Genomic DNA, 26,720 nt, shown 5'->3' on the forward strand with positions numbered 1-26,720 from the left:
TATCAATAATTTTCCTTATGGGCTCAATTTTTAGGTTTTCCCCCTATATTGATTTCTTATAGCTCTTTGGCCCTATTCGTGACCTCATAAAGAGACCTCACTAGGGTTTGTTCCCAATCTACCAAGTAAAGAATTTTAACCAAAGGCTTCACCACCTAAAATGAAATGCAAAAAATTATTAGTAATAAAAGAGTAGGGTTATAAACTAATAATGAAAGACTTGATTAATGGATACAAACAAAACAAATGTTCAATTTTTGAATTTTTCAAGCTACCTCCACATTTTTTGTAGCTAGATCAAAAAAGTAGTTGTCAAAGACAATGTGTGCAACACTTTGCCCATTAGGCTTTTTTGAATAACTTGACTCTAGCCATGGCAAACTCACAAAAATTTTACTCAAAGGATTCATATGAAAAACACTTTGCAACGTTAAAAAAATCATTGCAAGAGAGTGTATTATGCTTTCTTGTAAGATCCAACCCATTGCCACATATGTCATTGCATTCTCTTTTATGATTTGCACCACATTTTCTGCCCCAACATCTATCACAATATTCTCTAGCATTAAAGCAAAAGTCTATGTTGTCTTTTCCTTCTCCGAGGCATCCAAAGATTTAAGAAAGATTACTCAATCCTTGCAAGAAACCCAAAAATTGATGATGGTACGATTTCTTCCATTTGTCCATCCATTTGAAAGTATGGTGCAACTATATTATTTCCATTGTAATTGTTTTTTCTTCAACCACATCTTTAGCCCTAGAAATAACATCTTTTAGAAATCTACAAGCACAAAATAAAAAATGATATTAAAAAAAAAGTAAATTGTAAAAATGTAAAAGTATTTAAGTTTGAAACAAGTAAAGTAACCTCCCACTCAAGTTTACAGGAGTAGGTGGCTTGTTGCTATTATCCACCACCATATAATGAGTTACAAAATTATGAAAATATGGACTTGCTACAACATTGAAGGCAAGGTTGTTAAAAAACAAAAAATTGGCACATTGAATGTCAACATGTCAATTCACATCATTGTTCCATCTAGTACCCTCCAGTGATGGTTATGCTCCAGATGTGTTTCTATGCACAAAATAACCATCAATAGAAAATTTATGTTGTCTACTAGAACCAACAGAAGTAGAAGTTGAGCCTGAGTGCATGGAAGATGCACAGATCTGTGGGCCACAAAGAGAGCCCACTACAAAAAAAAGTGGCACAAGGGTTTATGATGCAACTATAGAGAAACTGAAAAAGAGAGATGATTTCTTTCCTCAGTGCCCAAGAAAAGAAAAAGTTGATGCAAGTAGAGTGATTTTTTCAAATCACCTCAATACCCAAATAGTAATGAAGATGGCCCAAATAAGTCATGTCAAAACCTTTCTTTAGTTTTTCTCTCATATTTTGAATATTATGATCATTAGTATCAGTGATAAATAAGTCAACCACATAAAAAACAAGACAAGTAATAATGGTATCAATCTTTCTAACAAAAAATGGTGCATCATCAAATTCAAAATGCTTGAAAATCAACTACAAGAGATTCTCTTTTAGTTTTTCATGCCAAGCTCATGGAGATTGTTTCAAACCATATAGAAAATCTTGCATACCTGGTGATCTTTTCCATTGACTACATACCCCAACAGTTGAGTCATGCATATCATTTCTTTGAGACCACCATTTAGGAATGCAATTTTGGCAGCCATTTGGTAAATTATCCGCCCATTTTGGGCTACAAGGGTCATCAAAGCATGAATGGTGGTCCTTTTTGTTATAGGTGCAAAAATTTTGTCATAATCTATGCCCTCTTTTTTAGCATAACGTTTTGCAAAAATCACGCTTTTCTATTTTTCAAGTGTACCGTCCACTTTATATTTATTTATGAAAATCCACTTACAACCAATAGGTTTACAACCAAGTGGAGGACAAATCAACTTGCATGTTTCATTTTTCAAAAGAGCATCATATTCATTTTGCATAACTTGGTTCCATGCTGCAATATTTTTTGCCTGATTATAGGAGGTTGGTTCAGTGTCAATTATGAGATTGATTTCATCAGAGGACCCCTAGTTATCTACAAAATTGGTTTGATCTTGTAGTCTTTCTTTGTAAGAGCTTCTTGTTTCTTTTTTTACCTATTTCATTAGGTCTTAAAACTTTCAAACTTTGTTGGACTTATTTTTCCCACTTAGATGACTTTGTTTAGCCAACAGATGTGACTATTTCATGACTAGATGCTTCAACAGTGGCCAATGGTTGTGAAAATTTAGGCTTATCATAGAGGAGGTTTCTTCTTGCTCATTTATAGATGAAGCAACATGAGTTAGAACAACTTGGGATGTAAATTCTACATGTGAATTCCTTAGTACAAGTCCTCATGAGTTTTCTTACCCCTTAAGTGTAAAACCTCACAAAAAATTTCTATCCAAGGAGAACACATTGTAAGTTTGTCAAGCTCTTTAAATTTACATTCGTTATTTTCAGCAATATTTGATGTATCACAAAATACAACATCGTATGTATTTAAGAATGTTTTGTTGACTTCATCATATAACCTATAGGCTTTGGAAGAATCACAGTAGATAAGGAAAGTACACTTAAATTTGTGATGATACAACTTACTTATTTTGTCCTTAGGAATTAAATCATAACATGTGGAACCAAAAATGTAAAGATGTCGAAGAGAAGGAGGATATCCAAACCAAACTTCAAATGGAATAGATTTGTGTAATGCACTAATGGAGATCTCTTATGAAAATAAATTCTAGTTCTTGTTGCTTCAACAATGTAATTTGATTCCTTTAAAATGTAGCATTGCTCAAACCATATTTGTGATGGTTCTATTCATTCACTCAACAACCCCATTTAGTTGAGGTGTGCCTCGAACAATTAGATGATGTTAAAAATCATTTTGACATTGATGATCCTCAAAAACTAGAGAAGTAAATTTTCCACCATTTTCTATTCGAAGAGGACAATTTGAGATTGAGCTCGATTTTCAATCACAACATGAAATCTTGTAAATGTTTCAAAAGCTTCTCCTTTTTTATGCAAGAAGTAAATCCAATTCATGTGACTATAATCATCAATGAACAACATAAAATAATGAGATCCTCACACAAAATTTATTGGTAAAGGCCCACAGAAATAAAAATGAACTCGTTCCAATTTTATTTGTGCTCTCCAAGTGGAATGAGGGAAATTAATTATATGTTGCTTGGAAAGAATATATGTTTCACATTTGTCAATTGACTTAGGCAAGGAAGCCATCAACACCATTATTTTTCATGATATGATTTTTAATCATCACCAATATGTCCAAATCTTGTATTTCATAAAAGAGTAGGAGATAAACTACCTTCTTCAGTAAGATATGCATTTTTTTACAAAGAGAAAAAGTGTCATTTAATTTAATAATCTCCCATCCTCGCATCTAGTCAATCCAATTTGATTATTAGATTGTTTTCTTATAACAACTTAACCATCTTTTAACAAGGAAAAGTACCTTTTTTTGTCAAATCAATACTAGTGATAAAAATTACATTACAATTGAGGAATAAATATAACATCATAAAGCACAAAGTTTGGGATTTTAGGAAACTTAAATTGAATAGTTATTTTCCCAATAGGCTTGAGATTTGATTTATCTACTAAGTAAATTGACCACAAGAACTTTCATGAAAATCTTCAAAGTAATCATAGTAGAATATCATATGTTGTGTGGCTCCAATATCTAAAACCCAAGAATCATACCATGAAGAATTAGATGCAAATTCTAAAACAAAAAGTACATATTAATCACCATTGCCATCAAAAAAATGAGCTTCTCCTAAAATTGTATCATCTAAAGGTTTATCATCATTATAAACTTTGGTTTTATTATTCATGACTACCTTTTCTACCACATCTTTTACAATATAAAAAATAGCCTATCATTTTGATTGTCATTTTTCTTCCACTGACCTCTACCTTTCCCTCTATCACTATAACCACCTCTTGTATGATCTTATTTAGAGATTTCTCTTGATGAGCAAGACACACATTTTCACTTGTATTATATATTTTCCTTCCAAATGCTTTCTAATGCTATACTAAGTTTTCAACCAATAGATAAAAAGTATTGGTTTTCAATTGATTGCTTGCCTAAAGAGACTCTATTTATGTGGAATGTGTTGGAAGAAGTGATTTAATAAAAGTTATGAGTTATATATCAACTTTCCCACCAATGACATCATCATCTTGTTTTATGGTTCTAATTTCATAAGATGGACTCATAACCTCACCATTTTTCAACTCAAGATTAAATAGTTTTAACTGTAGCTGAATAAAGTCTAATTTTGAATTAGAATCAAATAAAATTTTAATTTATGACAAGTCCCAAGAAAATTTGAATCATTGCATATGTTGATATACTTCTCCATTAGCATAAGCTCTTATCAAAGCCAAAACTTTTGAATTTTTATATAACCAAATTTATTTTTCCTTAGCATCACTTGGTTCTACACGATGAGTATTTCCATCACATATTTTAGACCATAAATCATCCAAGAAAGGTGTATTTTCTAATTTTCTATGCCATTCTATCCAAAAACAAAATCCAGATAATGTTTCCACAACCACTGAAACAATAGATTGTTTTGCGAATCCAAAATAAAAACACAATTTTCACAATTTAAATGACTAGTGTAATTTTCTTGCCAACATTTAGCAAATAAAATACGTTGTTATTCTTTATAAAAGGTAAATTGATTTCATCTTAATCAATTTTCTATTCCTAAATATTCCAATCTCACGTGTAGATTTATTCCAATGCTCTATTACCACTATTGGCCCAAGTCTAAAAATATAATAGAAGGTTTGGGAAATGAGAAACTAGTTGTGATTTCCCATGAATTTTCATAAAAAATAAGAAAGAAGAAAAACACTTATTTGTAATTGCGAGCAATGAGAACTATGTTTCAATATGGTCCATCAACCACTTTATTTTTTTACAATCCTTCTCCTGTTTTTGTTAAGTTATTACCTTATATTAGAATAGATGCACCCTAATTGGAAGGAAGTTGACCTTCTCCACAAATTGAACCTCACATGGAGAAGCTCACACACTTATAGGTTGATTCAATGTTTGACAAGGTTTCTTGGAAGTCATTATGTCACCCCCCACCCCGCCCCCCTCTCTCTCACTCCCTTCCCCCTTAGTTAGTTCATGTTTTAGTGTCCAAGGTTGTCGTGTTTGTTATGCTTGAATAACACATCAATTTGACACACATTTTTGGAATCTTCATAAAAATTGGCCCCCAACTAAAATATGAGCCTATTTTATCCTTGTAAAGGGTGACCCAAGATGTTCTTGAGTGATATTTTTTGCATCTTGCATTGGGAGGTGGCTCTTACAAGCAAATTTTGGCCCAAATTAAAATTAGAGTTAATGTTTTAATCTTGAGTAGGATTTCATTTTCCTTTGACTTTTGAGTACTAAAATGGCTAAGAGGTACAAATGCAAACCTATCTCCCTCATTATAAGATCCATACATTAGATTGCAACCCAATTCATAGCTATTAATCTTTCAAGAAAATCAAAGATTCAAGGAACAATCAAGGTCAATTCCACATCAATCGTGGATGACTTGGAGTAATGTCTAGATCTTAGCATGTGTGAAGATTCACATTCTTCCTATTCTAGATCTAAGGTTGAGACTACATCAAGACAATATTCAAGAATCTTCATGAGAAATTCAACACTTGTGAAGGTACAACATCATGAGAAGCCTCTAGTACTGACAAAACACTCTTACTTCATACAATTTCATTTCACATTCAAGATCAATTCATAAACATGGGTTTGACTAAGGCAACCCCCTTTCTACTAATATTTTTCAATTTTCTATGTCCAAGTGATAGGTGGTAGAGCTTTAGATCTAGATTCAGGAAGGCATAATCATCTACTTCAAATCTTTAGTTTCTTCATCCAATTTCAAGAAAGCAAGGGGTGACTCCCACAAGAAAGGGAAAGTCTAGGCACACATTTTGCCTAGGTCACTCTTGATAGACATATTTGGCTAAAACTCTCTCTAGGTCGATGGATTTGTCTATTTCTTAGATCCAATTTTGGAATTGGGATATAAGTATGTTTGTTGTATGTAAGAACGTCTCCCTCCCAACCTCTTCCATCCTATTTACTCCTTTTCCTCATAAAAATGCAATCAATCAATCAATAGTGAAAGGAGAAAACCTTACACTTGTTCAATGCTTGACTACTCTTATGCCTAGCAAGTACTTTCCCCTCCTTAACAAATGAAAGAAATATGGAATTCAAGATATGTCATTTCCTAGCTTGTTTGATAATCCTAATGAGGAGTTTCACATTGTGGGAGTTTGTTAATAAAACCCTTCTTGATCTTGATCATTTTCTTGTTGAGGGCTTCCATGGAATATCTTATGTGACCATTATGTAAAGAATTTTGGACCCCTTTCAAAACTTATTTTTATTATTAATCAAAAGGATCTCATTTCCCTAATATCTTTATTTTAATTAACCAAAGCTAAAAGATCTAAATTAGGAAACTTTAACCCCCCACCCCTAGTCTCTCTCTCTCTCTCTCTCTCTCTCTCTCTCTCTCTCTCCCTCCCTCCCTTCTAGAACATTCTAGATGTTGTAAGGTTAGAAGTTTAAAAAAATGCCAAAGATATTGTTTCGTAACATTAGATTAAAAGAAAACACCAAATATAAGATTATCATGTTTTTTAAGTGCTAATGTTAAAGTATATAAAGATTATATGTATATAAAAATTAAGTAATGTGAAATTAAAAAAATTTAATGATTTTTTTAAAAAAAAATTGATTGTATTAATATATTTTTTAAATATCACGCTTTTCATGTAAATTATTAAAAAATTGATATGAACAATTATTTTAATTGTCCAAATCAACACACATTTCTAAGCATATCCCTTATACAAATAATTGCTACAAAGCAAAATTGGTATTTCCAGTACCATAAGTAATACAAACTTTAAAAAAGAACTCAAAGGCATGATGGTCTGGAAACCCTCGAGTTTAAAATTAAAAGTAAAAGAAAAACTCAAAAGGCATGATGGTCAAGAAACCCTCCACTTCAAATAGTAGAGCTCATATATTCATATTAAGGCGTTCCTAAAGAGGACTTATCTGTGGTTGCTAAAATAGTGAATGTTCACCTTAAAAGGACTAATGTATTGAAACCTATCCTAATGTTTATGCCTACATTGATGGCATATTAAGCTCTCAAATATCTTTATTGTGCTACTTAAAAATGATTTAATTAATCTTGAATACATTTCCACTTTTTTATAATATTAAATATTGAAGAAACATTTTTAGAAAACCTTTCAAGAAATATGAAGAATGTTTTTCTTTTGAAAAATTAAAATAAATAGATTTATAAACTTTTTACAACTTGATTTATAAGAAGAAAACATATGAAAGAATCATGAAATTTCTATAATAAGGCAGTGATTTAACTATTTGATACAAACATATTTTAAAATAAAAGTCAACTATTGTCTTTAAGAAAATAAAATTATTTTTTTACATCAATATATAAATTTCATCAATAATATGTTTTTTAAATTGTATTTTTAATATTTAATTAAAACATAAATTTAAAAAAACTCACCCATAATTCAATTACTTTTTCAAATGTGCCCGTGGCTAACTAGCGACCCAATTGCTGTTATTGTCATTTTTTATTAAATAAAAAAAATAAAAAGCATTGTGAAATAATTTTGAAATTAATTATTAAATCTACAAAAATGGAATGTAGTCTGTTGTTTAGACGCTTCCCTAAAACAATATTCTACAGTCATATTAGCACCCTTTTTGGAAGTTCCTTGTTGATTTCATTCCACTCTCAGAACAACTGGAACATAGTTATAAAACATTTTTCAATTCATTGTGAAATCCAATTGTCATTTGTTCATAGGATAAGTGACATTTTCAAATAATTATGGTCCATAAGTGGCAAGATAGATTTTCTCGAGCTCTTGTGGGAGAAGTGAAGAAATTATACACAACACAATGCCTCACTCCAGTTGCTTTAAAATTCATATTCCACTAAACAGAACTGACATCTGAAACCCCAGTTAATCAACATAGACTAACACAGGTCTTGAAGTGGCAGAACATTGGGCAAGAGAAGAGGCCCCATCTAAGGTAGTCGAGTCAAAAGAGTCAGATATACTCTTTAATTGTGGACTCCATTGACAAAGGTGTCAGAAGTTTACTGCGCCATGGCTTAGTTTCAGGAAGAAGTTATGGAGGAAGTTTCTAGATTTTAGGAAGTTTCTAGATTTTAAGGAGGCTATTGGTCCATAACAACACCTTAAAGAAGAATTACATCAAAATTCCAACAAGGTGCTTGCCTGTACCATCACCTGAGACCACTCAGCAAAACCGATGCCACTTTTTTATGTTAAAAAATTTGATATGGCGGCATTCATGTTACATTTTAGAGCTCAAGGCAACCAAAAATCCAGGTAAACTTTGAAAAGGGGCTGCAAAGCTTGTCACTGTCAAGGTCCGTAGTTTTTGTCGTCCTGTTTGATAACAAAGGTTCATTAGAAAAAACTAAGGGCATTCTATAACAATGCAACCACTGATTTTGCTAGAAACTAAGAGCATTTTTGGCTTTAATGTTTTACTCCCATGTCTTTTATCTCGCAGAATTTTGTGTTCTTAGTGTGAAAAAAATCTCCCAATAAACAGTCTTCTTTAAATGTGGAATAAAAACAACGCACCTTTACACATTATCGGTAGTTTCATGTAATACTGATGTATTTACTCTCTCTCTTGCATTTCTTCCCTGGCAACAAGATAACCAACATTCGTGTGAGTAAACGAAAAAATAGGTGTCCTTCTATTCAAAGCATTCATTCATTCTCGTGGCCAAATTAAAAAATTGTAAAGATACAGACGGTAGATTTAGTATCTCAGTCCTACACATCATCATTGCTCCAAAATTGGATAAATTCATGTACTCTTTCGTATAAATATATACCAACAATTGCTTGAATTATAAGTCCATTGTTTAGAATGGATAGAGTCATTAGAGTTACTCACTTGTTGTTCCCAGTCCGTACATAAAGTTATCAGGAATAGTAAAATTGCTTGGACAAAGAGGCCACAGACAATTCCAAGCCAGAGCCCCTGAAATATCGATAAAATTTTCTATAAGCAACAAATTAAAATGCTAAAACGTGGGATTCTTTTAAACACTAGCATTTTGCCTCTGTTCTTGCTAAGGGAAAACATTTGAACAAGTCCCTTTCATATTTTATTACTTAGGCAACTGCGTCATGGCTTTTTTTAGTATGTCATGGTTTTATATGCTTTAACAGAGAAAATAAAGTCTATTGCCAGTGCTACCGAGAATGACCTATCCAATAGAACGCCAGAGGTAGCATTCAATAACGGTCTTACTTTCAGAATGTATGGATTTGTATCATTTTATCTGTCAAAACACTTACTGTTACAGTTAAAAGAATTTATTATTTTTTTTAATCAAAGTTTACATCTGTAACTCAGTGAAAAACCTAAATTTCAGATTATTTTTAATCAAAGTTTACATCTGTAACTCAGTGAAAAACCTAAATTTCAGATTATTTTTAATCAAAGTTTACATCTGTAACTCAAGCATTGAAAACATAAATTTCAGAGCTTTGAAAATCAAATCAAAGAGGAAATTGCAACTTACCTTGCCACCAACATGCAGCACAAAGGCCAAAATGATAGCTATAGGAATGGCAACTATGTAGTATGCCCCAAGATTAACATATGCTCCCAGTTTTTGCCACCCACATCCTCTAGCAATGCCTGAAATGTTATTTTCAAAAAATCACTACTTAACAGAAAGTGTGTGTTTGTGCCATCCCGACTTCAAGTAGAATATGTTTCTAGCTCCAAATATGACAATAATTGTGAACCTGAAAGAGTGCTTTGGATTGCATCCAAAATTGAGCCTGCTGCCAGCAGAGGGATCATGCTTGCAACATAATCAATGACTTCCTTTTCGTTGCTATATGCATAGCCCCAAACATTTCGTATAGAGAAGAAAAGGCATCCTACCATGACTGCCTCCATGATTGTCATAAAGAACACTACATACACTGCCAAGCGGGCAGCTTGTGATCGTGCAGCTCCCAATTCATTTGAAACCCGTGTACTGCCATGCAAACATCATGAAAGTGTCTAGCTCCTAATACATCTTTAAAAAGCATGAAAGAGTTAAATGACTGCTAGGTTTACTAGTTAGCTGTAAAATGTACTGACCTTGCAGCAGCAGCAAAACCAGAGGGAATCATATACGCCAGAGCAATACTGTTAAGGCTGCGAAATATCAAAAACTAGCTGAGATAACAACAATACACTTATCAAGATTCATTCATAATTAGAACTATCATATAAAGCACACATACCAGATTGAGAGAACTGATGTCTCAAGTTTTGGATTGGGCAACAGACCTGACAAGAGAATAAGCGCTTCAAAGGACCAATACTCCAAGCTGTGACAGCCATGGAAACAAAATAAGTTTGAAAAAGCATTATGGCATTAACAACTTGTATGATGAACAAAAAGGATGAGTTCTATTTGCTAAATTGTTCCTCGCGTGCTATGGAATTTGAATATTTTAAAGGGTTAGATGGCAGTAGCACCCAGATAACTTGGAATAAATTCTGTGGCTTTGAGATCAAAGAAGCATACCAGATCATCAGTGAAGATGGAATTGCCAGCATGAGAAAATCTTTAATATTATGCAAAGCCTCCCATGTAAAGGAAGTCCATGTCCTCTTGCATGCAGGTGAAGTTTTAATGTATAGTAAAACAAATGCCAAATTGACCCAGTTGGAAATGCTGTTTGCCAAGGCAGCCCCTTTATTACCTAGTCCAGTTTTATATACCAGAGCCCAGCAGATGGGAACATGGAAACACAAAGTGATTGCAGAGCAGAGCATCATGGGAAAAACAATGCTTTGTGTCTGGAGATATCTTGTAAGGGGCAGAAGAGCTGAATAAGCAAAAAGACTGGGAATCATCCATCTGGCGTATTCCCCTGCTTCAAAAGATATTAATGGGTCCTGCCCACATGCAATTAGAATACTGTCCATATATGCCCACACCACAGCCACCGGTATGCTTACACAGAAAAGAACAAAAATTGCTCTCTGTAGATGAATCCCAAGCAAATGGTATTGCTTTGCCCCATAGGCCTGTCCGCATAGTGTTTCTAAAGCACTTGCCATTCCCATCTGTCAAAAGTTAAGAGAAAAACTGGTGGTCTTAAATGAAACCTTCTACAAAAACATAAATCTTTAATTTTCTGAACTGTGCAACCCGATGCAAAAACCTTCAAGCAAGTATTGGGCTTTATGAACCACTAATTATTGTCAAACACTGATATATCTATTGAATTGCATGATTATAATTTTTTATCAATATTGGTTGCAGGGGATGACTAATCTATAAAAGAGATCAGTTTGATTCTAGCCTTTACAAGAGTAAGTCACTAGGTCAAGTTCGACAGTACCAAGTATGTTAAGACTCGGCGGAACCAAGTATTTAAGTAAAACATTCCAGATTCTCATATTTTCATTTTTCAACATTTCTAACCTTTCCTCCTTTTGGGTATTCATCAGGGAAAAGAATCTAAGAATAATATTCAACTTATAAAGAAATTAAGAGCAAATTGAGGTTTTAAGGTTTTGTTACTCTACCAGCAGAGTGAAGCCAGAGACGTTTGCAAAGGAAGTAGCAATGGATGCACTAGAGAGTGCGAGCTCCCCTAAATGCCCGACCAGCATAACAGATATCATCCGCGAGCTAAATTGTAATAAATTCACAGATACCATCGGCCCTGCTATCCAGCATTGTTTCTTTACTTCTTCCCATACTAGATCTCCACTGCACTTCCATTCATCCTGCCCAGCCCTAAATACAACTGCTTTGTCCTTGGCTACAAGTGGCTCCAGATCATCATTCTCATGGTCATGGCCGTCAATTGAATCAATTCTGTCCATCGCTGATCGAACGGAAGAATTATAAGATGAATTATATGTTTATACCATAACACTACTGAATCGCATGTCTGTAGAAGACGGAATAAATAAACTGATTTTCCAGTTGCACACAGGTTCTTTGTACCAGGGCGCCTTTAAAAATATCTGAGCTCTAAGGAGAAATAAGATACGCATCTGGTCAAGGTTGGCGGTTTGAATGACGCAATTTGGTTGACTAGTACAACACTATTCTAAGAAATTTTGTATTAAAAAACATGCCGAAAGATCCTAAGTATCACATGAAGACATTATTTTATTTGTCATTCTGTTTTATACACCACAATTAAATTGCAAGTAAAAACCCACTCCCTGCAATAATATGTTTGCTAGCTAGGTCAGTTTGCGAAATGATTAGCACCCGTGTCCGCACAGGTTAGAGGCTCCAGTTCGTGCATTTCTCTTCTAGGCAGGGAGCACATGAATCTGTTCAGAAAACTTCCTTTAATCGTTGCTGATCTGGTCTTCTGTAATTGCACGATTGGATTTCTATCCCTCGGCAACCCCAAATTAAAACCTGCGCGTGGCTTTTCCATTGTTGTGGTGCAGTACTCAAACCCTCGTAGCCGGACTCTTATCCCTTCGCCGAATCTTAAATCTAATGTACATAAGGTTACAGCTTGCTTTGGTTTGTTTTTGTTTTTGTTTTTGCTTTTAGGTGTATTAACTTGGGGGTTTATAGACTCCTTTGGCCTCCTAGATGTTATTAAAATCTTCTATTTATTATTCTGCTCTATATCTAGCATCTTCAACACATTTGTCAATTGATTTATATACCACAAGTTTACTCACACCCCCTTTGTTTAGCTATATTAGGAAAGCAATGGTGTGGAAACACTTTATGAATGCCAAATGAAAAGGAAATAAGTAACAATTAATTTTCCAATAGACATGGGCAAATAAACAAATAAATATGAATAAGCAGATACTCAAAGGAATACAGATTTAACATGAGAAACCCTTCTGGGAAAAAACCCACAACCGCCAAAAAAACCCAAGAAACTTTGTATTACAATAAACCAAAATTACATACAACAAACTCCAGATTTTTTTACAGGTTCAGATTGCTTTCAATCTACCTTATTTTCCTCAAACTAATCTTGCAGCCATTTATGCATGTTGCAATTTGTTACAAAATTCAGTATAGAAATTGTTACATTACAACACAATCTACCAACCGTCAATCAAAACAAAAACAATTTGCCAACCAATGCACCCATCACTGACTGAGAGCATCATCACTACCCTCGACATTGATCACTCGAACACCTTTGGTTATTCAGTCACTCCCTTTGATATCAAATGTCTCCAGTCACTCGAACACCTCCAGTCATTGCATCACTGTACAAATGTCATTGTACTATTTGTGTCGTACTTGCTACTGGCATTATATCATCTTCACTGTATTGCCTTCGTTATACGATCTTGTCTTTGAACTGCACGTGCTTGCCATACCTCTTCATCATACCACTTCACCATCTCGATTACTATCTTCATTGTACACAAAATATGACCGTACCCCAAAGTGATTCACTTCAAAATTGTGTTTCAACATACAGTATGTCAGACTCATCAAACTTCACTATACTCCATAAGTTGTATGCACATGTAGGTGGATTCACTACACCGTACGATGCCTTAAACACATTAGTACGCTAGTTCACTATATGGCAACCAATACTTTGTCACCTTAACAATCTCGCACTTGATGAAGAACAAAGTTACTCAACATGGCTAACAAGAGTCAAGGGCTTTAAGCCCCATGGAGCTTTTGCACCATTTGAGCTTAATTGTGTTTATCAACTATGTCGATGCATATGGAACATTCTCTTGAGTGCCAACCTTTTCTAAATTTACCTCCCCATCTTCGACCATGTTACATACAAAATGATATTGTATGTCAATGTGCTTTGTTTTGACATGGAAACTAGGATTTTTGCCAAACATATTGCACTTTGACTATCACAAAGGATTGTAATTCTTCCTACATCATAGTCAACATCAGAAAATAAGTGCTTAAGTCAAACTACTTCTTGATACACACGAGTAGATCCCATGTACTTTGCCTCAATCGTCAACAATGCAACTACACGTTGTCGCTTGCTCACCCAACTAGAATGTAGGAACATCTTAGGGTAGTCGACAATACTACAAGTTGTAGTGGTTTTTGCCTTGGAGTTGGAGAACTTGGTTGAAGAAGGGTGGATGCTCAGTTATTACTAGGTGCAGTGTTGATTGAGGTACTCGGTTGTTGTGGTGCTCGATCACTGAAGGAGCTCGACGTATACTATTGCTTGGTATATACTAGGTTGCTCGACATATACTATTGCTCGGCATGTACTATGTTGCTCGACAATGCTTGTGGGAGCTCGACGATGCTTGTAGCTTCTTCTTTTTTTGATGTTCGGCAATGTGGCTTGTGAGATGGAGTTTTTGCAGATTGGATCAACTAACTTGGTGTATTTAATGCATGTAGCGTGTGATTGTGACATGGATCGATCTGGGAGTTTGTGTGGACCTATGTGTGGTCTTGGTTATCTCTCCTATGTGCATTTAATCAATGTAGTAAACTTGGGGGGGCTTGTCCTAAGTGTTTTCGTGTAGTTATCGTGGGTTAAGACGAGGGTTAACATTTTTGTATTTAATGTTTGTTGTGAGTCAACTAGTGGCCTAAATATGCATTCAATGTAAAGGTTTATTTAATTTGTAACTTTTAAGGCCAACTTGTGGCTTAGTTGGGTATAAATAAGGGGGTTTTAGGGAGTCTTAAGTCATAATCATCTAGCTTGGAGAAGAGGATGTGGAAGAGGAGAAAAAATTGAGTAGAGTTAGTAGTTGCAGCTTGGGAAGCATGGACACTGCTTGGCAGGATTGCGAGCACAAGCTGAGATCTTGGAGGTTTCTACTAGAGTGATGTTGTGTTACAGATCAAGAGTAGCTTGGATTTGAGTTGGATCTTAAGGGATATTGCAGAACTATTGTAATTCCTTTATATTTGGTTGTAACCAAGAAGGCCTTACAATCTGACACATTGCACGTAATTAGTTATTTTATGAATAAAGAGATGTGAATTGGTATTAGATCTTGCATTGTTGTATTTTTTTTGTATGGTTATTTGTTGGGGCTAGGACATCTCCTTTGGCGATTCTCTTGCTCTACCCTGCATCAAGTGATATCAAAGCACAATTTTTCCTAAGCATGTAGAAAGATTGTTAAAGTTGAGGTAGTTTACACCAAGACCTAGGGTGAAGATAATCAAAGTGAGGAGCTGGTTGATCTTATGGATTTGTTGTGGAGGGTTTGCAAAAATCTTGGAAGATGTCTTTGAGACAATTGGACCCTAGTGCAATTGAAGATCTTTGTGATGTTGTGGAAGCAAGGATCTTAGAGAAGATTAAAGCATAATTCAGATATGAAATGGCATTGATGAAGAGTGATATGATTGTTGAGATCATAAGTGTTATAGGTGGTGTACCTCAGAAAGTGGGTACTGATGATGGTTATGAAGAAGTTGTCGAAGACTTTGAGGTTTCTAGATTGAGTGGTGAAGATAGAATTGATCGAGTTGAGATACCTATGCGAAATAGGGTTGGTTAGTTTGATAGATCTCGATCTCTTTTAAAGCTGAAGCATAAGATGAAGGTTTCAAATTTCTTAGGTACTTTCAATCTTAAAGACCTGATTGATTGGATTGGTGAATTGGAAGACTACTTTGAGTTAGAGGATATTGGTGATCCACTTAGAGTGAGGTTGGCACAGACTAAGTTGAAAGGACATGTTGCTATTTGGTGGGAAGAATTACAACAAGACTGAGAAGAAAAAAGCGAAATGAGGATCACTCCTTGGAGATTGATGGTGACTAAACTGGAGGCTAAGTTCATTCTTGTTGATTATGAACTTGAGTTGTTTAAGAGGTTGCAAAATCCAAAGAAGGATTTGTCTGTGAAGGATTATACCAAGGAGTTCTACAAATTGACTATTTGGTCTAGACATAGAGAATTGTCTAAGGAGAAGGTGGCTTGGTACACTAATGGCTTGAGATTTAATATTTGGGATGAGATCGATATGCTAAAAAATTGATTCAATTAAGGATTCTTATCAATATTCTCTAAAGGCAAAAGATAAGTTGAAGAGAAGAAATCATGGTAATCCTTGAGGGAAGGAGAAACATGATCACTTGGTGAAGAACAGACAGATTGTTGAAGAAGAACCAAAACTTGTTGATCAAAAGGGAAGGATAGGTAGAGGTGAGTTTAAGGGTACTTGTTTTAGATGTCATGAAGAATGACATAGAGCTTTTGAGTGTTAGTAGGAGGCTGGTGACATAAAAGTTATTGTTGTAAATGAGGTCAAAGATTGTATCGATGAACTTGAGCAAGGAGAGATTTTGTTGGCTCAATGAGTACTATTTGGTAAGAAGGTACTGGAACCTTGTTACAGGAGTAATTTGTTCAAGACTCATTGTAAGTCTAATGGTAAAATCTGCAATTTGATTGTGCATGCTGGTAGTATGGATAACCTTGTTGCCAAGGAGATGGTTCAGAAACTTGGTTTGAGGAGAATGAGATTTCCTTGTCCTTATAGGATTGGCTGGTTACAAGATGAACATGCTTTGGAAGTGAGGGAGCAATGTCTTGTTGATTTTTAGATTGGGCATTAAAAGGATCAAGTGTTGTGTGATATTGTGAAAATGAGTAGCTGTCACATCTTGCTTGGTAGACCTTGGCAATATGATTGTGGAGCTATGTATAATTGTGTCAAGAATGTGATTACTATTAAGAAAGGTGGCAAGAAGCATTATCTGATTCCTTTGCAGAATGAAGAACTCGATAGGAGGAACCTAAGTATTGGTAGTCAAGTTGAGATGAAGGATTCTGAGAGGATTAGAGATCAACATTGAAAGAAAAGCTATGAAACACCGAGGATGGATGTAAAGAAGCAGAAGTGGAATAGAGGAAAGAGTGTGCAAGTTGAAGACTGGGAACATAAGTATGTGAAGAACTAGTTTGGGATTTATGTGTTGAATCCCAAAAGATGTTCTTCTAGTTACTGAGAACGTCTTTTCACACCTAGGGTATCTAATGTAGGAGCATCCTAGGGTAGTTGGCAATCATGTACATTGGAGTGGTTTTTGCCTTGGATTTTGAGAACTTGGTCAAAGGAGAAGGGTGGATGCTCGGTCATTATTGGGTGTAGTGTTGACTAAGGTACTCGATCACTGAAGGAGCTCAACATTTACTATTGTTTGGAATATACTAGGTTTCTCAGCATATACTATTGCTCAACATGTACTATGTTGCTTGACAATGCTTGTGAGAGCTTGGCGATGCTTGTTTTATTTTTTGGTGTTCGGCAGTGTGGCTTACGGGATGGAGTTTTTGCATATTGGATTAGCTGACTTGGTGTATTTAATGCATGTAGTGTGTGATCATAACGTGGATTGATCTAGGAGTTTGTGTGGACCTATGTGTGGTCTTGGTCATCTCTCCTATGCACATTTAATTAGTGTTGTAAACTTGGGGGGACTTGTCCTAAGTATTTTCATGTGGTTATTGTGGGTTAACACAAGGGTTAGCATTTTTGTATTTAATGTTTGTTGTAAGCCAAATTGTGGCTTAAATATGCATTTAATGTAAAGGTTTGTTTAATTTGTAACTTTCTACGCCAACTTGTCGCTTAGTTGGGTATAAATAAGGGGGTTTTAGGGAGTCTTAAGTCATAATCATCTAGCTTGGAGAAGAGAATGTGGAAGAGAATCAAACTTTGAGTAGAGCTAGTAGTTGCAGCTTGGGAAACAAGGAGATTGCTTGGTGGGCTTACAAACACAAGTTGAGATCATGGAGGTTTTTACTAGAGTGTTGTTGTGTTATAGATCAAGACTAGCTTGGGTTTGAGTTGGATCTTGATGGATCTTGTAGAACTATTGTAATTCCTTTGTATTTGGCTATAATTGGGAAGGCCTTACAACTCGACACATTGCATGTAATCAATTATTTTATGAATAAAGAGTTGTGAATTGGTATTAGATCTTGCATTCTTGTATTGCTTCCACTATGTGGTTATTTTTTGGGGCCTGGGACATCTCCTTTGGGGATTCTCCTGCTCTGCCCTGCGTCAAACTGATAGTACCACCATTTATCATGAATACATATCCACTAGTAGATCTTCTATCACTATCTCCACCTTAATCAGTGACCACATTACCTTGAATGCTAACTAATATGTATAATCCAACCGAGTTACCTTGATAACACAATGTGTATTGTGGCATACCCTTCAAATATCTCAAGACTCTTTTCATGGCATCCCAATGTGCCTTGCCTAGATTTGCCTTAAACTGACTCGATACTCCCACTACTTCAGCAATGTCCAATCTCATACTAACCATTGTGTACATGAGACTGCCAACAACACTTGTATAATATACTCACTTCATGTCTTCAATCATATCCAAAGATTTCGAGTTGTTGGTAATGGAGAGCTTCATTCCATGTAACAATGGAACAACTTATTTCTTGCAATCAATCATATTAAATCACTCTAGAGCATTGGTAATAAATTTTCTTTGGTCAAGCCAAAGTTTTCTACCAACCCAGTCCCTTTCAATTTCCATCGCCAAAATAATTTTTTCCAGTCCTAAATCTTTCATTTCAAATTTCAAGGACAATTGAGATTTTAACTCTAAAATCATTTCCTTACTATTTCCTATAAATATCATATCATGTACATGTAGTGTAGTGCCTACCCCTAGTTTTCTTTATGTTATATTGTTGAGTTATTTTCGGCCAATTTTCATGATTAAGTGATTTGATTTAATGATACTTGGTTACCTGATTGGTTGATACCACTTACATGATTTGATCATATATTTGATGAGCTACTTCACACTCAGATAATTCATGTGTTATCATTCATTATGATCATTATTTTGATGATGATGTTTTACATACTTCATATAGTAATTTCAATTGGTTTCATGATGATGGTTATATACGGATGATTTATATATGGTTTTATGGTTACTTACCCCATATGTGCATGTGTATGTACAAGTATGTTTTACTTTATGTTTGAAGTGTCTAATGTGGTTGAGGGAGGGAGATATAATCACCTACTGGTTGAGATCTACTTAGTGTACCACTCCCTACCGTTACCTATTTAGCTTAGATATATATGCATATGTGTGTGTTCGACTTTTATGTAAATTGTAAGTACCTGATATCAACTTCCCTAAATTACTAGGATGAGCATACCCTATCACAATCTCTAAATGGTAAAAGAGGGGAGATAGTTTTGAAGTCCAAATCCTAAACTCAAGCCTATTGTCTTAAAATATGGGCGGACAAGTATTTGATTCTCTAACCTTCTGAATTTGTTAAGGTGATGTGAATTCAAGATCCCTGTCTTCGAGTTTGATTTCATACTTTGACTTTGTAATCAAGTTTTCTTATTGGAGTATGTGGTGTCTTTTGTGTGTTTAAAGTGAAATTAAATCATCTAGGAAAATTATTAAATGATTTAATTAAACTAGATTTTTAAGGAAAGAAAATACTATTTGCTATATTTAATTAATTGAGAATCAATTAAATAAAAGAATTCAATTTAAAAGAGTTTATTTAAAAGTCTAATCTTGGAATTAAAGAAATTAAAATAATTAAGGCTAAATTTGGTGTAATTATGTGGTAAGTGCACCAAGTTGTGGTGCTAAAAGGGGGGTATAAGCAACCACTTTTTTTTTTTTCCTGAAATCAACAATTTATGAACTTCGATAAGAATTTGAAGATAGTTATGCTCAAAATTTTAAGATATGACAAAAATAAAAGTAGTAATCCTTTGAATCTATTCTAAACTACTTTTTTTTCAAAATGGTTTAGTTTTAGGTCCTCAAAAAAGGGGGCCACACAAAGTGATACTATTTTTTTAGAAACAACATAAAATAGTGCAAAGTGTAGCCCCCTAAAACTTTAACTTTTTTTAAAAATTCTTTAATTGCTTTGGTCAAAAGTTACCTAACACCGTGTAGTTTATCCTAGATTTTCCAAGTAATTTTATAATGTGTATTTTTTTAATGAATTTTTTAATTGGACACATCCCAGAAATGTGAAATATATGTGTGCTCCCCCTAGAAATGATTGAAAACTAATCTAAAATCAAAACTTCTTTTTTTCAAAGTGTGTAGAATGGAGTCTAGTTTCTAAAAAATTAAGTTGTTGTGAAATTTGATGAATGAGCTATAATCTACAACTCAATTAGTACATGTTGGTTTTTGACAAAAAATGGACATACATTCAAAAGAAATTATAGTTGAAAGGCTTGAAATAGTTCAAATTTGAAATAAATTATATGGTTATATAGGTAACAAAAAGATCTACAATGTCATATAACTTGATTTTATTGATGCTCAACCACGAGGAAAATTGAAGGAGAGCACACAAGAAAAATCAATCATTTTTTTGTATGTTTTCTACAAAACACATCACAGACCAGTTTAGAGACTCCAAACCTTTAGGTTAGATCCCCAAGGAAAAACCAAGCCTTAGGCTTGGTAGAATCCAAATCTTTAAATAGTGTGTGCTTTCTATAGTGCGTGCGTGCTATTTAAAACATTTTTAAATTCAGACTCACATAGCACATATGTGTTATAGCGTACACACACTCTATAAGTGTAAATTTCAATAGAGGGGGAAGGAGAGAGGAAGAGAGAGAGAGAGAGAGAGAGAGAGAGAGAGAGAGAGAGAGAGAGAGGTAGGGGATGGGAGAAGGTGGGATAGGGAGAGAGGGATAAAGAAATGGAGAGAGAGAGAGAGAGAGAGAGAGAGAGAGAGAGAGAGAGAGAGAGAGTAGGGATGGGAGAAGGAGAGAGTGAGAGAGAGGGAGAGTAGGGGATGGGAAAGGGTGTGATGGGGGGGGAGAGAGAGAGAGTAGGGGATGGGAGGGAGAGAGAGAGAGAGACTAGGGCATGGGAGAGGGTGGGATGGGGAGAGAGAGAGAGATGGGAGAGGGTGGGATAGAGAGAGTAGGGGATGGGAGAGAGAGAGAGAGACTAGGGTATGGGAGAGAGAGTATGGGATGGGAGGGAGAGAGAGAGAGAGATATGGGAGAGGGTGGGATAGTGAGAGAGTAGGGGATGGGAGATAGAGAAAGAGAGACTAGAGCATGGGAGAGGGTAGGATGGGGAGGGAGAGAGAGAGAGAGAGAGAGAGAGAGAGAGAGAGAGATGGGAGAGGGTGGATTAGAGAGAGAGGGAGTAGGGGATGGGAGGGAGGGAGAGAGGGTATGTGAGAGAGGGAGGGGGGATGAGAGAGAGATAGTAGGGGATGGGATAGAGAGAAAGAGAGTAGGGAATGCGTGTGTGTGCGTGTGAGAGTTGTTAGAGTAAATAATTAATTATTAATTATTTATTCTATTTACTTAAGCTTACTTAGGTAAATGCATTTTATTTATTAGTTGTAGTCTAGGAGTTTGTTCTCTCCTAAGTCATACTTATCCTCTCACATTGTCTGAGGACTTTCCACCTCATGTGGATGTATGCTTAGTTGTCACACTTATCTCCTAGTGTCTTCTAGCTTGTTCTAGGAGATTCTTAAAGCTCTTTATATTCGGGCTCCCTCTTTGTATTTTAACATTACTTCTTGCATATTGTAAATACATATTTTCTTTTGTTTCAATATCTTGTGGTCTCTCATGTCCATTTAGGGTTTTTCCCTAGCTCCACGTTCTTTCTTCCTTGGCTTCCAAGGGATCCAAAGAATTAACCTAAAGTTTCACTAAGTTTGGTAGCTTTTTTTTTTTTTTTTTTCTTCGAAACATGAAAGTAAAACCATTCACAACATAGTAGCAGAAGCAATAACAACATTCAACTAAAAGTATACATAACAAGTTACATTCCTTAAGGATCCCTTAATGTTGAAAACACATCTAAATTAACTAATATTAATTCCATCTAATATCACATCCACATGATATAATAATGAAGAGTCCAACGTTCTTAAACAATATACTTTGGTTCCAAATGTCCCTTGATAAATTACATCTCAAAATGCTCAATCATCCACTATACATGTCACAGAGTATAAAAGGCTTAAAAGAATATACATATGTGAAAATAAAGTACATCATCATAATCCAAGAATAGAATGAAGATAGATGCCAACAAAGAATGCATCAGCCACAATGTCTCAGACTGATCTCAAATGATAAGAGTGAATAAGCACTACCACCCAACCGCGTGGAACCAAAATGGTCCACTCCCACCGCACTGAGGAGATAAACTCAAGTCCCAAACATGTTATCAAATCACATAGCACAAATACTTTCTAAGTCTAGGAATCCTAAAAGTATACTAACTCAAAGGTTCCAATCACAAATTGACATCTAATCCCAGAGGCACAACAAAGACATGTAGGAAACCTACTATGCAAGCGGGAAAGTGTCTTTGCACGGATCACGCTAGAGTTACCCTGGTAGTCTCTCAATAGACCCCGGTCCCCTAGTGATCCCTATGCAACCACTAGTATCCTCTCATATTGACGAGGCATACTACAGAATGCAAAGTTGCAACCAAGTGTTCTCTTTACTCCCATCATAGCCTATACTAGCACTCAAGGCATGGGCGAGAACAAAACAATTATCTTATTAGGTTCATTAAGTCAGTATTAGATGTAATTTTTTCACTTATTAAAAAAACTTACAATGAGTTACCCTGGCAGCCTCTTAGGGCCTCAACTCCCATTGCAAGCCACTTCTTGACACTACAAGTAGATAACCTACCCTAAGCTCATGGAATCATAAATCACAAAATCACCACAGTCCTATATAAGCAACTAGAAAAATACCAAAAGATAATCCATAATAAGAACATCAAATCTCCATGAGCAACTGAAAAGCATCCATAGATAATCATGACCACAACAATTCTCTGTTGGCAATTGAAGGTATCACTGATAATCACATTATCCATTGATTCTCAACAAGCAACCAAAAGTTTCTCAAAGTAATACTGATCAAAGACTCCAAAATGGTCGAGTCAAAACATGTCACAACATGACATCAACAAGATAAGATAAACAATTCAATTCCATCAAAGTGACTGGAAAGTAATCCAAATACAACTGATCGATAACTCATAAAAAGGTTACATATATCATAGATTACACAAGAAGACTGAAGACAATATCAATCAGCATGCCATCACATAACCATGGTTGAGTTTAAAAGATCGAGATCAAAAGATATCATCATGACATCACAATCATAACCCTCGAGCCTCTGGTAGACGTCTTATAACTGGTCAACAATCTAGTCAACCCAGAAACCCAAAACAAATAGCATAGAAAAAACATAAAATGCAAGCACATGTTTTTGGTTCATTGAAATTACATAGTTGAATTAAGTATGGAGGTCTTAGTTTTTGTTAAGAGTTAAAGATTTTTCCCATGACTCATGGAATTCAGTTTTCTAAAATGTCCTAAAACCACTTTGTTGGAAAAGATCCCTTCTTCCATATTAATATCTCTATACTGCTTTGGGGAAAAATTATTCTTTTCAAATAACTCAATTTACGATTTTGAGAAAAACCAAAATATAACTTAAATATCTCAATAACCTTATTTAAAATCATTAAATAATTTAATTAATTAATTTTTTAATTCTAAATATATATCTCTTATTTAAAAATTTTGTTTCTTAAATAAAATTTCATTAATATATATATATATATAAATTCTTTATAAATTATGAAAATCAAAATATGAATAATTGATTTCGCACCACACATAATTTTTTTTAAAAAAACTTAACATAACTCCAATACTTGAATGTGGGTTCTTACTGTGCTTGGTGCAAAGCCGTGCACTAACGGTTGCTACCGTAGTCGGCCCTACGACTGCAGTTACGACTACGTCAGCAGACTGAAGCCAACATATATGAAAAGGGGTAGGGTGGGGAGTACCCCCACCCTCCCTTATATATTTTGAATTTTTTTTTTATTATAAACGATTTCAATAATCATTTTAAAAACATTTTTCCATTGCATTCAAAATAACTTTATTAAAATGTCTTCGACTGTGACGTTTTTATCTTAAGTCCGATTTAATATCGACAGTTAATATATGATAATATTTCAGAGCCATATATGTGTGTGTGTGTGTGTGTGTGTGTGTGTGTGTGTGTGTGTGTGTGTGTGTGTGTGTGTGTGTGTGTGTGTGTGTGTGTGTGTGTGTGTGTGTGTTTGTGTGTGTGTGTGTGTGTGTATATATATATATATATCTAGATTTAATCAAATGTCTAAGTACAATGTATCTCTATTTAGTTTCTCCTATTTAATCTTTCTAATAGGTTAGTCAATAAGCAACTGAACCCTAGTTTCATAAATTCATCAGATCTACGCATGTGGGGTTTCTCCTACAGGAATTTAAATATCCAAGACAAGAATGCATACAACTAGAACATTCACGCATGAAATCCTCAGAAAGTATTCAGAAACTACGAAGAAGACAGGTAGTGCAAGAAGCGAAAATAACATAGGCAGAACCACAAGTGTCTACCTGGACACTGATGCTAATTCAGTTCTCCTCAAAATTTGCAGAGAAAGCTCCTTCCTTCTCCAACGTTCCTGGGTCCACCAAACACGCTCCCTGAGCTTCTAGGAGTGCCTAAATATAAAGAACTCTCAAGAAGCACCTAGAATGTCTCTAGAAACAACCATAAGATAAGATAAGGGTTGACAACTAAGCATGGGCTTTTTCCAACCTTCTAGATGAGTCACAAGGTTGTAGACACCATGTGCTTAATTTGTGCGCTAACTCCTATGTTGTAGACATACGCACAATCAAAAGTTGCACTTACTCCTAGGTAGACTTATAACTTTTATTTTAATTTATTTATCATTTCTATTATTATTATTTATTTTTATTTTTATTATTATTAATTTTAATTTCTTTAATCTAATTATTTTCTCAATTAATTTCCATTTAATTAATTAAAATCAAAATATCAAAAGATCATGTCATTATATTAATTTTTCCAAAATAATTAAATTATTAATTAAATCTTTTAATTTTAGACTTAATTAATAGAGAATTCACCATAGACTTCCAAAATAAAATATGAAAACCCATCATAGAACAATCCATACAAAATTAGTCTAAAGTGTTAAAATCATGAATCATGTCATCTAACACATTCGAAAGGTAAAATATCTTGGATACTTGTCCTACCTTTCTAGGACAAATGGTTTAAGGGCTTAGGATTTGGACTTGAGAATTTATCTCCCCTCTCTTACCATTGAGATAGTGCGATAGGATACGCTCATCCTAGCAATTCAGGGAAGTCGATACCCGATACCTGCAACCTGCATAAAATCTATGCATGTACATACAATATATGTATATGCTCAGCTAAATAGGCAATGGAAGGAAGTGGTGCATCGTGTAGATCCTGACTAGCAGGTGACTACGACTCCCTTCCTTAACCACATCAGAAATGCCATACATAAGAAACAAACATGCACACCATACACATGCAAGTATGGGGTAAGTATCCATAAGAAACACATGTGATAATAAACCATCTAACTAATCATCATCAATACTGAGAATAATGTAATAATCATCATGCATACATGAAATGTAGAGTCTAATCAACTGAATCCATAACACAATATCTAAAAGTCTCAAAACAATGCTACTAACCATCAACATAAAACTAGTCTAACAGAGTTCACCCATGATAGCAACAATGTATCTAGAAAAATGTGATCAAGGGAAGGCATTACATCCACCCCCCCAGGATTAGGCTTACTCTTGGAAGCCTACAAACAAGTAGGGATATAACTCCCGTAATCTAGCTGCATCTTCCCATGTAGCTGAAGAGTCATCAGTAGGGTCCCATTGAACCCTTACTTGCTCTATGGTTTGACCCCTAAGGGTCAACTCCTGCTGCTCTAGAATATGAATTGGCTCCAAAGCTAGCTTCCCGTCCTCTACGTGCAATGCATTCCAATCAAGAACATGTACTACATCAGGGATATATTGCCTAAGTATTGAAACATGGAAAACATCATGAATGCGAGCTAGGTTGGGCGGTAAAGCAAGGCGATAAGCAACTAGGCTGATCCTTTCAAGAATCCTGAATAGTCCCACAAAGCAAGGTGCTAGCTTTGAACCCTTTTTGTATCGAATTAGACTCTTCTGCAGATGCACTCTCAAGAAAACCTTGTATCCCATAGCAAACTGTTTATCTATCCTATGTGCATCAGCATACTTTTTTCTGTCTATCCTATGCCGTAGTCAAGTGCTCACAGATATGCACTACCTGTTGCTCCATATCACAAAGCATCTCATGACCCAACAAGATGCAATCCTCAAGATTGTCTCAACTCAAGCGTGTATGACAAGGATGTCTATACAAAGCCTAAAATGGTGCCGTGCCAATAGAACTGTGATACCCATTGTTGTCAGCAAACTCCAGTAGGTAGAGATAGTCCTCCCTATGCGTCTGCCTATCCATCGCATACATCCTTAACATATCTTCCAAAACTTGATTCACCCTCTCTTTCTAACCATCTATCTCTAAGTGATATGCCAAACTAAAATTCAATTGGGCTCCAAGCTCATGCTGCAGCGATGTCCAGAATGC

General features: G+C 35.1%; 1 protein-coding gene across 1 annotated transcript; it reads right to left on the bottom strand.

The window, feature by feature from the left end:
- Positions 1 to 7,901: 7,901 nt before the first annotated feature.
- LOC149572793 (protein DETOXIFICATION 16-like) lies at positions 7,902 to 12,158 on the bottom strand. Its single transcript, XM_089813868.1, has 9 exons — positions 11,745 to 12,158; positions 10,735 to 11,279; positions 10,448 to 10,534; positions 10,302 to 10,358; positions 9,956 to 10,194; positions 9,727 to 9,845; positions 9,093 to 9,179; positions 8,771 to 8,835; positions 7,902 to 8,569 (listed from the first exon to the last, which is right to left on the bottom strand). The coding sequence occupies exons 1-8, from the start codon at positions 12,045 to 12,047 to the stop codon at positions 8,773 to 8,775; spliced, it is 1,500 nt and encodes a 499-aa protein (XP_089669994.1). The 5' UTR covers positions 12,048 to 12,158; the 3' UTR covers positions 7,902 to 8,569; positions 8,771 to 8,772.
- Between the last annotated feature and the right edge of the window lie 14,562 nt (positions 12,159 to 26,720).

The sequence above is a fragment of the Cupressus sempervirens genome, chromosome 2 (assembly GCF_028749045.1).
Source record: "Cupressus sempervirens isolate cs-2001-9-10 chromosome 2, ASM2874904v1, whole genome shotgun sequence".
Classification (NCBI taxonomy): Eukaryota; Viridiplantae; Streptophyta; class Pinopsida; order Cupressales; family Cupressaceae; genus Cupressus; species Cupressus sempervirens.

Coding starts and splice junctions, on each gene's coding strand:
- LOC149572793 (XM_089813868.1), bottom strand. CDS start 12,047: ATGGACAGAATTGATTCAATTGACGGCCATGACCATGAGAATGATGAT. Junction 10,359..10,447: donor ACATCAGTTCTCTCAATCTG/GTATGTGTGCTT, acceptor GATATTTCGCAG/CCTTAACAGTATTGCTCTGG. Junction 8,836..9,092: donor GTACGGACTGGGAACAACAA/GTGAGTAACTCT, acceptor TCTTGTTGCCAG/GGAAGAAATGCAAGAGAGAG.